This window comes from Coprinopsis cinerea, assembly GCF_000182895.1.
Source record: "Coprinopsis cinerea okayama7#130 chromosome 9 map unlocalized cont3.9, whole genome shotgun sequence".
Classification (NCBI taxonomy): domain Eukaryota; kingdom Fungi; phylum Basidiomycota; class Agaricomycetes; order Agaricales; family Psathyrellaceae; genus Coprinopsis; species Coprinopsis cinerea.
In genome coordinates this window covers 44,786-58,762 of record NW_003307536.1, presented here as the reverse complement: position 1 = coordinate 58,762, position 13,977 = coordinate 44,786, and the positions used below count along the sequence as shown (strand labels likewise).

The following is a 13,977-nucleotide window of genomic DNA, read 5'->3' as shown; positions in this document are numbered from 1 at the left end:
TCGAACTACTCTAATTGGCTGATGACTCGCTCTTGAGATGCTTTGAACTATTGGTCTGTCTATACAACGGTACCGGTTCTCGAGCCACCCACTCTCATCATCGTCTCATCGTCTCATCTCATTCTTCACGATACCCTTAGACACCGAGCGCTGTACTATCTATCCATGTATATACTAGTACTACGTCCAGCGACGAATCCAAAAAGATATCAGCCATGAGCCCACACATACCGAGCCCACATGAACATGAATACATCCTCAACGGTCAAAATGTCCTTTTACGTCGAGCTCTGTCGTCGTACCTTCAAGTTACCGACTTCTCCACAGTGTACCCATAAAAAATACCTGATTTGAATTGAGGGCTCCAAGGCCGTCTATAAGCGTCCAATGTACATCAAGTATAGAAAGGTAGGGTACGTATAACCTGCTAACGCTCCCTGCTCCCTGCTCTCCCTGCTCTTCCCCAACCCCCCTCAGGCTGCGCAGCGTTCGTGACCACCATCGATGACAAACCAGCAGTCAGACAGCCACCACGCACGTCGAACTCGGAACGCCTGTGAGAAGATGTGTACATGATGACGAGAACGGGAAGGCCAAAAGTAGGATGGGAAGACCAAAAGTAGGACGAGAACGCCAAAAGTAGGGCGATGCCAGAGAACAATAAGAAAAAAAAAAGCCGACCGCTCTGAATCAGGCTCCTCTCCCGAGAAAGCTCCCTCCTCTTCCGGCGTTCAGAAGCGCCCCTGCCAAAAAACCTGGAAGAGAAGTTTGAAATGTCAGCGTACGCGCATGCTCTCTAGGGAATGGGAAGACGACACAAGGCTGGAATCTGGACAGGATGGTATGTAGTGCGCCCCGAAAGCGGCTATGTATGCCTCTAAAAACGGTGTACTATGGCTCACCAGTACATCGAATCCACCACTGAATTGAATCTCGTCTTCCACTGGCCCAATCGACCTGAAAATTGGAACAACGATTCCAGATGACTATTAAATGAAGATGGTGCACTTTTTTTTGAAGAAAACGGATGGGATTTGGAGGTAGGATGGTTTGAAGGAAGGCGGGGGCATCAGTAATTTGTAGTGCCATCGGCGAAATTATTGATCGAATTGATGAATGGTTACGATTTTGTAATCAAAATTCGATTCAGTGGTGGATTCGATGTACTGGTGAGCCATAGTATCTCTCTCGACATGGTCGGTTAGGACGGTTTCCCCAAAACGGAAGAGAAGCTTCATTTTGGAAATCTCGTGCTTCTTCTGAAGCCTGAGCTTCTGAATTGAGAAAGTATCATAGCCGCTGTAACTACTACTCCCGGATTTTAGCTTGGTCTCTGTCTGTACGTATGGCCGTATGTCTGTACCCGTAACCCTGTTCCTCTACCTGCCGGCGTCACGATGGACTCTCTCTGCGATCTGCGAAAAGCGAACTGACCACGAACTCTGTGAGACGGAGCGTTGACGAATGAAGATTCTGAAATGACAAGAGTAGGACCCGACACCCGCAGTCCGACTCCCTCGCTTGAGAAAAATCCAAATCCAAATCCCAAAACGACCCTCACCGAACTCTAATCCCTTCTGCACGCCATTCAATACAGTCCCCATCTCCGATATCGGATGTTCATGATATGTCTGATATGAGAGATTTCCATCTAATCTGGTAAAGGTAAAGGTTCTAATCAGGTAAAGCCTCTCTTTATCACGGCGAGTAGGTTTGGTGCGACAGCGAGCGTGCAATAGAGACCTATGTCGCGTGATAGGGTAGGTGGAGCCAAGTGCCTCTCTCCCTCTCACTCGCAGCATGATTGACCAGAAGCGTATGCTATGTATGTAGTCGGCGGATATGGTGATATGTAGGGGATGGACCAGGAACGAGACGAAAGAGGGGGAGCGGGTGCTATAGCTAAAACGAACAGGTACAGGCTATATATCGCCTTCGTCTTCCACTTATGTCGTGTTCTGCCCCTGACGTTGTACATATACAACCAGCTATACGCTCTTCCTCACCATTCGTTATATGCATAAGGTTCGTTCCAAACGCCGCAGTTCGACGCCTAGCACTTGCATTCCTGGTATGTCTAATATTCAAACTTCGCTGTTCGCTCTCCTTTGATATATCCCTGAAATATTAGGAAGAATTGGAACTTGGTCACCAGTGTAAGCTCGTCTTTTATTCCACACGCGATACCCCACAAAACCATCGTCACTCCATGACTTCACTACCCCACAATTATACTTACAACTTGTGCAATTCATAGAGACTTCGCTTCCAAAATTCAGGTCCCCTCGCCATCTTCCTATCATATATAGGTCTCCTAGCCATCTTCTTACTTACCATACATAGGTCCACTCGCCACATTCCTAACATGGCTCCCTCTCAACTCGCAGCTATCGCTCCTTCGATCCGGTCTCCTCGACCCAGCTATCCGAATCCAGGTTCGAACTTCGAAGACCTCTCCAACGTCCATGTGCGAAACATTGAAGGCTGATCCATGTTTGATTCTTCTGGTAATGCCTCTTTTACAGTCGTTCGCGGTTCGTCATAACCACCTACCGTCAACCCATGGCCCATTGGGCTATTCGAAATTGTCGGGTTCTCAAAATAGCTTTAGCCTTCCCAACAACCTAAATGCTTCTCCATGGCTCTGACTCTCCTCGACACCGCTTCGCGACCCTTCTCTTCCCTCGTTTCTCGCATCAGTTTCAAATTCAGCTACCCGATGGTTCCGACCTGAAACTCGTTCCATTCCGTGGCTGTTTTGAAGTCGAGTGCAGTGCACAGGACGCTTCTCGTCCACAGTCCATCGCTCACCTTCTTCTCGTCCATTGCTCACCTTCTTCTCACCCAGCGCTCTACTAATCCAGTGCAGCGAGCGCTTCTAGTCAACATCCCTACCCTGCTTCCCCGACCAGTGCAACACTTCTTCTCAAGCACCACCAACCTTCTTCCTACTACTAAACCCTTCCCAGAGCGCCTACATACCAAAAACAGAACAAGGCGTCTTTAATCCACGTTACCTCCCCTCGTCATTACCCTCAACCCTTCCCGTCGTCAGCCCTTCTACCGCCCTCCTTATTACATATCCACGAATGCACCCTTCAAGTACAACGCGAAAAGCTTCTGCTTCTTGGACTAACGCTGCGTCGCTGCTCATGCATCATGATCAGGTTACCCATTGATCCTTGTGATCCCTACCTTGAAATCCTAGAGTCCTAGTGTTCCAATACCGGTAGGTAATCGAGTACATCAGGAGCGTCGTGTTCTCCCCGTTCTCCGCGGAGCAATCACACGAGCGACGGGCACGTTCGTTGTCGCATTCTGGTGAGTAAGTGATCCTTAAGAAAGTCGCCGTGATATGTACACCATTCGAGCATGCAGTCCAGTGATAGATAGACAGCGTGAATGTTGGGGGTATGTCCAGACATAAGTATGTTCGACGTTCGACGACAGCAAGTATGCCTACAAACGTCCGACATGTGTTCGACATCCAGAAGTTGAGGGTGCTGCGATTGAGCGTTGGGCGTAAGCATGTGCATCAAGCAGGTGAGCGACTACTCGCGATGGGGAAGAGACACAACGAGGCGCGCCGAGCCAGCGAGAGCCAGTCAGTCGGTCCGCTCGTGAGCAAGGAGCATCCGAATCACTCGTCGACGGTAGCACACCATGGGACGAGCGCTAGCACCAGCAAAGCCTGCGCGCTCCCCAGCAAAGACCCGCAAAGAGCCCATACCATACCAGCAAAGAGCCCATACCTATTACCAGCCACCCACTCCGCTCGCATCCATCTTCAGATACCACTCAGGAACCCAGGGTTCCCCCCAACGCCCCAAACCCCCGAGCCACAATATCGGGAAACCACCAGTCACACCACCCGGAAACCCGCGACGGACCTGCGATGTGGCGCTCCAATCCGTACACGAGGGCGGTCATGTGTCCCCTCTCGCCCCTCGCAAGCTGGGAATCGCCGAATCATAATCCTAGCGTCTGGGAGTCGTCAACTGGAGGATTAACGAGACAGGGAGAGAGGAGGAACGAGGACTTGGAGTTAGGCGCATAGCGAGGGCGTGTGAGAGGCGATGATGACGATGACGTCGGGGATCCCAATCGGGAATGAAGGCGGGCCGCGGTAATTCCCGAAATGGAAATAAGGCGGTTGACAGAAAGAGCGCGCCGATGCGGATGGCGGTAGTCGACAGCGATAGAGGTTGACAACGGAGCCGTAAGAAGATATGACCCCTCTCCTTAACCCCTCTGAAGCGGTTTGGTGAAATTCAAGACCTACCGAGGGCTAGGATACCAAAGCATTTCCTAAACGGTTTAGTATAGTGTTCAGGGGGTAGAATAGGCTAGTAAAACATTTGGGGATGCGTATAGCTCTCGGGCATTGGCAGAGCATTTAGGTATTAGTAAGTCACCAGAAGGGCTAGCGTAACATTCGTAGGAAACCCAAAACGAAACCAGGAAATGGAAGATTTCAGAGAGCGCACCTATAGACCGGTTTGGTTGTCCCGACTCCGTGTTCCCGCCTTCATCTCCGCGTCTTGTCATCGCACCACCACATCCCGCCTAGACGATCACCCCCAAGCCACCCCAGGGCGAACAGAATATCCCGACGAGGCGAGATGGATGAAAATTAAGTATGAGGGTGATGGTGATATGAGATGTGAAGGTGAGAAAGCGGGACGCAAATGAGGGTGTACTCTAGGTGTATCGTGCAATGTCGTAAACCAGACGGAGGTGCAGCCGAGGTCGGGAAACAGCAATGCGGACGTGACTATCAAGAACGTCAAAGTCTCTTCCGCGTTTGTCGGGGAGCAGAGCGTGGATAGACATGTTCGTCAGCGTCGGCCCCGAGTCGATAGCAGTCGTCGTCGCTCTCCGTACGTAGTGCTGGCATCCAATCCAGGCCTCCATGACAGCGTCCCGGCGATCAACAACGATGCCAGCCGACGTCGAAGAAAAATCAAGTCGCAGCGTTGATGGGTTAAACGTCGAATCGTAAATGTTTTCATCTCATGGATTCGCCGAGAGCTGGCCTAGACGTCCTCATCTGTTCGATGACGGCGAGCACGATGGGGAAATATCCCGAGAAACCCAAGATTTTAATAGAATGTAGTACACACCCTTGGAGGAATAGCACCCATCAACCAACCCAATAGAGCTAATCGCGCGGCAATCCATCACCCGACCCCAACAGTCCCGATCCCCATCGCATAGTCCCTAACGTAGAGGTAGAAGCACGAGGCCCGAGTCGCATGGTGAGCTATAGCCTTGAGAAGGTGAGTACGTGCAACGAGGAAAGGCTATCCATCCCGGGAGGCAAAGAGAAACAAGAGCGAAAGCAAAAACGGCGGGTTCATAAAACCTAGAGGGAGGATGGTGGAAAGTAAAACAAATCGCAGGCGAGGAAGAAAGGAAGGGAAAGCAAGAATGGGAAAGCGCCAGCCCCATCCATCCACTGTGGGTTTATAAGAACCAACCCAACCCCACGAACCCGACCACGCAGCAACAGCGTTGCATTCAAAACGACGGATAAGACGAGTGGATCGCAACTCGTCGTCGCATTATCAACGACTAATCGACGACAAGGACGGGGTCTGTCATCTGATCCTATATCCGAAGCCACTTCGTCCTATCCTTTCTGCTCGCCTTACCCTTGAAACGGCCTAACCGATGAGGGTGATCTGTGCGGAAAAGGTAAAAAACGAGGGTTAGGCAGGCCTCGTTGCGTTGGGGTTGGTCCGAAGATACCTCGAATACGCACCTCGAGCTGGTGGGTGCACACACAGTGGACCATAGATGGAGTGAACGTGGTGGAAGAGACAGTTCCCGGAGTTTTGGTTACCCTTGTCCTGGCTTATCGAGGGCATGAGGCCTGTCAGTGTGCATGTCAGGAGTGCATGGGCGTCTAATAGAGTTTTTGGTGTGAGGGTAGAGAAGTCTGCAGATAGAAACGCGTAGAGATACTAGTGGGGAAAGCTAGTCCAGTGACCAAACCACCAGTCGTCGACATCGCCAAGTGGTGTTGAACGCGTTCAGTGGCGCGCAACCTCCTTCCAGGAGAGATTTATCATCCTACGGCTGTCGAATTTATCGTGACTGTCCTGAAAGGTGGGGAGAACAGCTAGAATTGGCGGTCAATGACGCGGCTATGTGGTTTCGGTGGAAGAGTCCTCCGCCCGATAATCACGATGACTGGAACGCGCCTTTGCTTGTCCCTGTTTGGTTTCAACGGTGTCGACTCCTCGCCAACGGTTTGGAGGGGGCTTGGAGAATACCCTTATCCCAATGCACTCAAATCTATGCGGATTGAGCTACAACAACTTCATTCATCCTCAAGATAAGTGGGCTGTGTGCGCGAGGATCAAGTCCCTGAATTCCTCCACGCCCCAAACGAAATGGAAGCTCGTTAACGACCAGGGAGGTCTGCCTCCATCTCCGTCGTTATCATATCCTTACAACTCATAAGACAAGCCTCCAGATTCCACAACGTAAATTTTCTGTGGGTTAGTTCATACCCTGGGTCGCGATTGACCGACTCGCGATCGTTGGTGACTAGTTATTTAACGTGGCTCGAGGTGCTGAATGTAATAGGTGACCGTTTCTTCGTCCCCTTCCTTCATTCTGTCCGCTCTTTGAGAGGATAACGACTGAGGCCTTGTGGGTACGAGCCCAACATCGCAATCGACCGACTCGCGATCATTGACTGGGAGTTCTTTGGATTTTGGAGTTCGGTTTTCGGCTCGAGGGCCATTGTGGTTGCTTCTTTCGCTGGAGACTGCTGGAGGAGAAGGAGGTGGTCAAGGTGTGTCATGAGTATTGTTACACATTAATTACCTTTGCTAATGTGCCTTTTCTAGCAGCCCTTGGTCGTCAATCATGTAGACCCACATCATATTATTGGAGAGAATTGCCGACTTTTTGCATTCATATGCTCCGAATTCACTTCCGCTTATTGGTCCGACTTGGACTTCTGTAGAACATGCCGTCTCTTATCCCGCTCGACTCTGACAGTTTACTGGGGCGAATCCCGTTATCCAGGTCATAGGGACTCCCTTGTAGTACCATATTGGGGGCAATGAGCCCGCGCCATCGTTTCGGTCTCTGCTAACCATAACCACCCAGACGTCTCTAGACTCGCACCGATATCCCGGAAGTACATCCTTCTCAATCTTTGCTTCCGTTTTTCCTGATGCGCAATTCAATAATAATCAGCTTCGCATTGGCTTCGCACCGAACTTGCGCCAATGATTAATAACTATCCATCCGACAACCGCGATTTGCCGCAATATCAGATATATTAGATGTATGTCCCCTGCAGTTCGCAGGCTGATCTACAGAGATATCTGAGTATGTCGACCACTACTCTTACTTGCACAGAACCGCCTTTCGCTGTCGCGGTGCAGCCCGATATTGGGTACCACCCGGACGAAGCGAAATGGAAGGAGCGCACGGCCAGACGCCTCAGTGAAGACCCGTCACTCCCCAACACGCCCCTCCCCGACGGATTCCCCTCTCAAGTTCTCGGTCCAATCGTCTGGGAAGGCAAAGATTGGGAGTGCGAAGACCAGTGGGTGTATACTCTCAGCGAGGAACAGTTGCGGGAGATCGATTTTGGGTTGAATCATTTCAAGGGTAAACTCGACTCGATTTATGATCGTTGTTGTGGCTTGACTTACTCTTTCTAACATATGCTCTCGTCTTCGTCTTGGATAGGCCTCGATCTGGCTATGGGTTTTGTGGGGAAGAATACTTTTCCTCTTCCCACCCTCAGCACGGTGTTGCAAGATTTAGCGAGGGAGCTTTATTCCGGGAGAGGATTCTTCGTATTGAGGACGATACCCATTGAGAAGTACACGCGGGAGGAACTCTTTATCATCTATGCCGGTACGCCCCCCTTCCCATTTTCCACACCACACAAGGATGAGTTTTGACATGGGCGATTCTCGAACAGGGATCTCCTCACATGTCGGTACCGCTCGAGGCAGAGACAAGACGCTTCAGGCGTCGTCCTGGCGCACATCAAAGACCTCACCGTCAGCCATGCACAAGAGAAGGGCGGGATCGGCAACTCCGCGTATACCAGCGACAAGCCGGTCTTTCATACCGACATCGGGGACCTCATTGCACTCAGAAACGGCTGCGGAGGGCGGCACCTCGAGGATCAGTAGCGGTGGCAGGATATACAACGAGTTAGCCGCTACAAGGCCCGACTTGATCAAAACCCTATCCGAGCCATGGCCTTTAGATAGGTGAATGCAAACCCATTACTTATTTTTATATGGCCTCATTTCACGCGCTTACTCTGGTATCCCGATACTAATCTCATTTATTTCTAGCTTTGGCGGCACCCCAAGCTACACCACCCGACCTCTCCTCTACCACGTCGCCGTCAACGGAGAGAGCAAGGTCGTCTTCCAATACTCCCGCCGTCACTTCACGGGGTACGGCCCTCAAAAACGCAATCCTGATATCCCACCCATCACAGAAGCCCAAGCCGAAGCGCTAGACGCCATCCACTTTCTCGCTGAAAAGTACACTCTAGGGCTGAACTTCCAAAAGGGCGATATCCAGTACATCAATAGTCTCGGACTCCTGCATGCGAGGGATGGATTTAGGGACAGCCCTGACAAAGCGTGAGTGATTTCGACTCGAGTTTAGGTTGTGAAAAAAGACAAAGGAACTGACAACGTCTATGCGACAAACTGGGACTGGAAAACCGGGCGATTGGATATAGCCGCCACCTGGTCTGACTTTGGTTGCGGAACGACGAGTTGGCGTGGCCGACGCCTGGCCCTTTGCAAGGTATCTGGACGCGGCTGTACTCCATCGCGCCCGAAGAACAAAGGTTCCCTCTTGAGCCTGAAATTAGGAGGAAGGCCAGCGGGAAGACGAAATAATCCTCAGGTGCGATTTGATACGAAATAATCATCAGGGTGTGATTGGATACGAAATAATCATCAGGTGCGATTTTTCCCGTGTTCGTGTCTTCTGCCTTTGCACCGCATGAGTTGACGCCTCTGGATTTTGCCTTTAGCGTTCCTTTTTCATTTTTTAACGTTTTTGTGCTTTTTGTTTTTTTGTAATCTACGTTGGGTTTTTCGTAAGTTTTTTCCATGCCAATGGACGAGCTGTGGAGTTCAAGTGTACGGTGCGTTTTGTGAGTGGCGATCTCGTCGCTGGAGGGTTGCCGCTACTTAGTATCTGCGGGGGCGTAGGGGAAGGCTGACCCGAGGGTGTAAGGCATTTTTTCTTTCTTTCGTTTACTTTCTGGTTACTCTCACTCCGCGTCATTCATGTCGTTTCTTAGGACCTAGATCGACCTACGGCTCTGTTCGATCGAGCAGTTCTTGCACTTCCGTCCTTTATCTTCAACCTGGCGTTCTTCCTGGCGTTCTTCCTGGCTCCCTCCTTTCAATATTCGATGTTTATTGCATCCCGAACCCCTAACATCCGCACAGAAATCCTCCTGTTAAGTAGCACACCAGGGTTTCACGCCCACCCTACGAGCACGCACTGGGAGTTCGATTTCGGCTCGGGGGCGATTGTGGTTGTAACTTGTTTTCACATCTGGTTTATCACACATCGAAAGGGTAGAATCCTCGTGGTTCAAGACATCCTATGAGATGAGGGCTTATGGGAAAAGGAAAATATAATTCAGCTAGCGAGGTATTGTTCAGTTTATCGACTAGCTCACGAACACGAAGTGCGCAAAGAACACGCAAACGTATGGGGAGAACGACGACGTCACAGAAGTAATTCATTCCACCCCATTCCCTCACTTCTCGGTCCCTTCTACCCCAACATCACCCTCAAACTTCATTCGCTCGGGAGCGACCCTCGCACAACACCCTTCAATGACCCCGCTTTCCTTTCTCCAATGAATCGTTCCTGACAAGACAACCCCAGGCCATTGAAATACAGGGGGTACATAGGTACTTCCTCTCCGACTCGGAAGGGTATCTATCGATCAAGTATGTGCGGGTGTCCTTGCAGTGAGCTTTATTTAGACTGGTTGGACTAAAACCCCTGATTCACATGTACCATGGAAGATGGGGTACTCAGAGATGAATGAAGGATGCTCCAAATCTGCGCATTGAGAATTAGTGACTGGTACCCCTTCCGATTCGGATGTCCAGTCGCTATTCAGAGAGAGGTGTCACAGGTCACTGAATTGCGACGGGTGCAATTGGAGAATGCAGTTAGTATGCACGGACCAGGCTCTCGATCTGAGACTATATCGCGAAGAGACATGGCTCTCAGCCCTATAGTTAAGCTCTAGAACAGTCCGACTGAAAGAGGATCAGTGAGGTGACTGCCAGTGGAGTAGCACCTCAGATTCTACCCCCAATCCAAGGACTTTCGTCAGATCTTTCCGAACCAAATGGATAGTAGAATTAGGCACGCGCTTGGTGGAGCGTGGCTCTTTCCGAGAGTCCAACCTTTCAGTGAATCTGACAGAGCAATGTAGTACCAAAGTTGAGGATTGACATGCGGGTACACCTCGTGCCAGTTATGGGCGCGATGAAATAAGGGTATCATTCGTTCGACCACTACAGGCTCGAGGACGCCAGCGGGAGGGGTAGAACGCGCGAGCCGCACCCGAATTTTTTTTGATCGGTAGCTAAACGGAGACGAGACACAGATACAGATCCTCCTACCAAATAGGGCCAACAATGACGAATCAATTCGAAGTGCGAAGCTTCTTTCCTCAAACGGAGGCTTGACTCTATCACTCTAGATGGAAACCTGACTCGGATGAAGGAAGAAGGGTAATCGCGTGGAATGTCAGAACGAAAGGTTACGATATGGCAATTGGAGTCCCAGGCAGACCCTTGAAGCCGTTGAGGGGTCGCCACCGGGAGAATACTGGTGGTCTCAATAGTGGTTTACTGATTTAGCGCCCTGAATCTTGAGATTGACTCTCGATATCGAGAGAATAGTGAGTTATCATCTGCAAGGGCGAGTGATAAAAATCAAGACGGACGAGGATGAAAACCACCGAGCCTGAGCGAGTCACCGTTATGCGAACCAAAACCTATAAGAGCGAAGGAAAGCGGGTGAAATACCACCCTTCCCTGATTTCTCAATGTTTGCGCATATACTCACGTTCATGAAACGCCGTCCCTCTTCAAAAATCCCGCTTTCTATCCCACCTCGCATCTAGATTCGGATGATCCATCCACCTCCGCGCTTTCATAACCCGGCACCTCCCAATACCCGCAAACCGCCAATACACCATCGCGTGTCAGTCATATCGCGTTCCACACGGGATCACAACTCCTATGACATCGCCGATTTCGACACGAAGAGGGTCTGGATTATGAATAGGTAACGGTATGTGACTGGACTTGTGCGGTGGAGAAGATTGAACAATGCGGAGACTTTCTCCGGACATAGGGAACAATGGCCTTTTCGAAATGACGCCAAGCCCGAAGAGAGCCATTCGATATTCTGGAAGAGAATTCTCGCCTGCCTGTCGGTCTGTCTAGAAGCTTAGACTGTTGTCAGCGGTTAAAGCGGTTGGGATTCGGAGTTCAGAAGTATTATTCAGGCTATCCCGGGATAAGAGGATCGCGTTCGGAATGTGGACATTGGTGAGTAATCCTTATGCATTCGAAAACGAAAAACTGAGCTGCGCGCTGGACTCTAGTCCTCGGAGAAAAGGGAAATGCACCATGGCGTGACTCGAGTCGGGAGTCGGGTTGGAACTTCTTGATGCGACCCGCCATTCACCACTGAAGCTTCGTTAGTGCGGCTATTGAAAATTGGACGAGTCAGTCAAGCAATACCCTATAGTTAGATTGGACGTACGTGGTGGCGATAATCTGAAAGACAGACGGAGACCACGTCCTAGTGCTGAGTTTCCATTGCAGAGAAGTTACGTTAGGAATTAAGCGTTTCAAATTACCCGAAAAGGCAGGGGACTTGGCGCTAAAATTAACAGCTAAGCGCACAGGTGTGAAGTCAAGATGATGTAGTTCCGTCAACATCCGCACTTGCGCCCAGCTTTGCTGTTCTCACGACCGACGTCACCGAAGGACAGCTGTGAACCAAGATTAGACCGAGGAGTCAAGCTCCAGCGAGTATTTCCCCGAGGTTCATGTATGGCCGTCTTTCGCATGGAATGGAACCAGCCAGAGGTATCCCGAGCGAACCCAGTGAGATGGGATTCCATTAATGAACGGAATCCGGAGGTTCACTCGAATTCATCTCGATTGTCGTTAAGTAGGCTGACACTGTGACAGCCACCCACCGACGCCGTCAAGCAAGCTTGACCATGGTCCAGGTCAGGCATTATCGATGAGCGAGGACCGACGTCATAGCCTACCGGCAGGGGCATGACTCAACAGTACTTCGACCCCGAGATCAGCCTCGAGGCTCGCACCTGCCTGAACCGATGCTCAGCCCTTCGCCCAACACTATGAAATCCAAGCCTTATCTCGTCGGGAGTGGTTACAGCCGGAGTACCCGAGGGAGATAACTATGACGCAAGAGGTTCCAGGATGCCCGTTGCCCACAACCCAACGTCCAGAGCGAAGAGTACGAGGGAAGCAAGGTTAGCCACAGGTACGTAAAGCGCCCAAGTCGCTTGTTCGGACTTGGATCCCAGAGAGGAAATTTCAAGCGAATGCCCATAGCCTTTCGGTCCACCGAGCGAGGTTCGAACTTTTCCATTGGACGAAGCACGTTAGAATTGCGAAGTGACAAGTGCCGGTCCGTTGACGAGGGCCTGGGTATAGATGGGATGGTAAACAGGGCTGTCGTCATTGTTCCAGCTAGCCCCGCGCAGAGATGGCGGAACTTGATGGCAGCAAGTCGACGTCGCGCTCAGGCCCGGGCTGAGTGTGAGGCGCCTAATTCAGGGCAGCGCTCGGCGGAGGTGATTTAGACTCTGCGATGGAGGGTACCTTTACCTTGGGGAAGGACTTGGATGTCTGTTCCGACGATAAATTAAGCCTGTTAAGGAGCTGTAAGTAGGTCCTTCAATCGATGAAACGAAACAACCAATCCGTCGACTTTACTTTATCGATGAAGAAGAATGTTGCTTCCCCAAGTCAGCGCGCTCAAGCCGCCCGGTATTCTAATGAATCACGATTCATCCCCAGGCGGCAACATCATCCGGTTCTGGTTTAATCGCCGAATTCGCCTTCGTTAGCACCATGGTTCCCTTCCAAGCCCACCGTAAACGTTGTCAGCTGGTGAGTATCCTCCATACTTACCTATCAAACAACGGATCTTGGAAGATGTCTGTATGTTCTTACTCTGTCGAACAGATAAGCGTCAGAGTATCTCGTTTCTGATCTCGCGAGAGACACTGGCAGGTTTTTTAGACGGTGGCGAGCTCAGTCCTCGTGGTCGTCGGGATTTCGGTGAGCGTGGAATCGCCATGTCGTCGACAACATTTGGTGATGTTAGGATTTGGAGGGTTCGTCGGAGACACTGCCTGCCTGATCGCCGCCCTAGCTGCCGTTGTCATTCATGTGGCTGTGCCACCTTCAGTCTCCTGTCTTTTTGCCTCTAGCACCGTTACTCTGTGGGCGCTCTGTCATCGCGATGCGATGGCAATTCAAGAAGATGGCTCTAAACTAGACTTTACCATATAATCTTCTCTCTCATCTCCCGAATCCTGGTCGTCTCACACTTCAGCCCCTCAATCAGACGTCTTCCCTTCGAACGACTGGGACCCACATACTAGCACGGTGGTCTGATATAGAACACTGGCACTCATCCGACGTGTCCTCACCCAAACTTACTACCTACGGCGTCATTTGTCCACTCTTTCAGAAGCTTCTTTTGGGCGCCTGGATAATGTCCACACAGCAGCCTCGCCATCCCAGTCTCAGACTGCGGACTGCGTCTCAAGCTGTACGAGAAGCTCAACATGATCAATCTCGTTCAGCGATCACCGTCTAGAAGGTCTATCCGTTACTCGTAATGACCCCTCCATGAGCATTGTTAGCTTCGCCGCCCATG

At 50.9% G+C, this 13,977-nt stretch overlaps 3 protein-coding genes across 3 annotated transcripts; all 3 read left to right on the top strand.

Annotated features, from left to right (window-relative positions):
- Positions 1-3,663: 3,663 nt before the first annotated feature.
- Positions 3,664-3,975, top strand: CC1G_15105 (hypothetical protein; the record flags this gene model as incomplete). Its single annotated transcript, XM_002910418.1, has 1 exon — positions 3,664-3,975. The coding sequence occupies one exon, from the start codon at positions 3,664-3,666 to the stop codon at positions 3,973-3,975; it is 312 nt and encodes a 103-aa protein (XP_002910464.1).
- Positions 3,976-7,352: 3,377 nt separating this feature from the next.
- Positions 7,353-8,640, top strand: CC1G_06993 (taurine catabolism dioxygenase TauD; the record flags this gene model as incomplete). Its single annotated transcript, XM_001831890.2, has 4 exons — positions 7,353-7,665; positions 7,717-7,887; positions 7,955-8,252; positions 8,340-8,640. 4 exons carry the CDS (start codon positions 7,353-7,355, stop codon positions 8,638-8,640), a joined length of 1,083 nt encoding a protein of 360 aa, XP_001831942.2.
- Positions 8,641-12,506: 3,866 nt separating this feature from the next.
- Positions 12,507-13,712, top strand: CC1G_15104 (hypothetical protein; the record flags this gene model as incomplete). Its single annotated transcript, XM_002910417.1, has 5 exons — positions 12,507-12,570; positions 12,893-12,973; positions 13,110-13,154; positions 13,335-13,373; positions 13,663-13,712. 5 exons carry the CDS (start codon positions 12,507-12,509, stop codon positions 13,710-13,712), a joined length of 279 nt encoding a protein of 92 aa, XP_002910463.1.
- Positions 13,713-13,977: the final 265 nt, after the last annotated feature.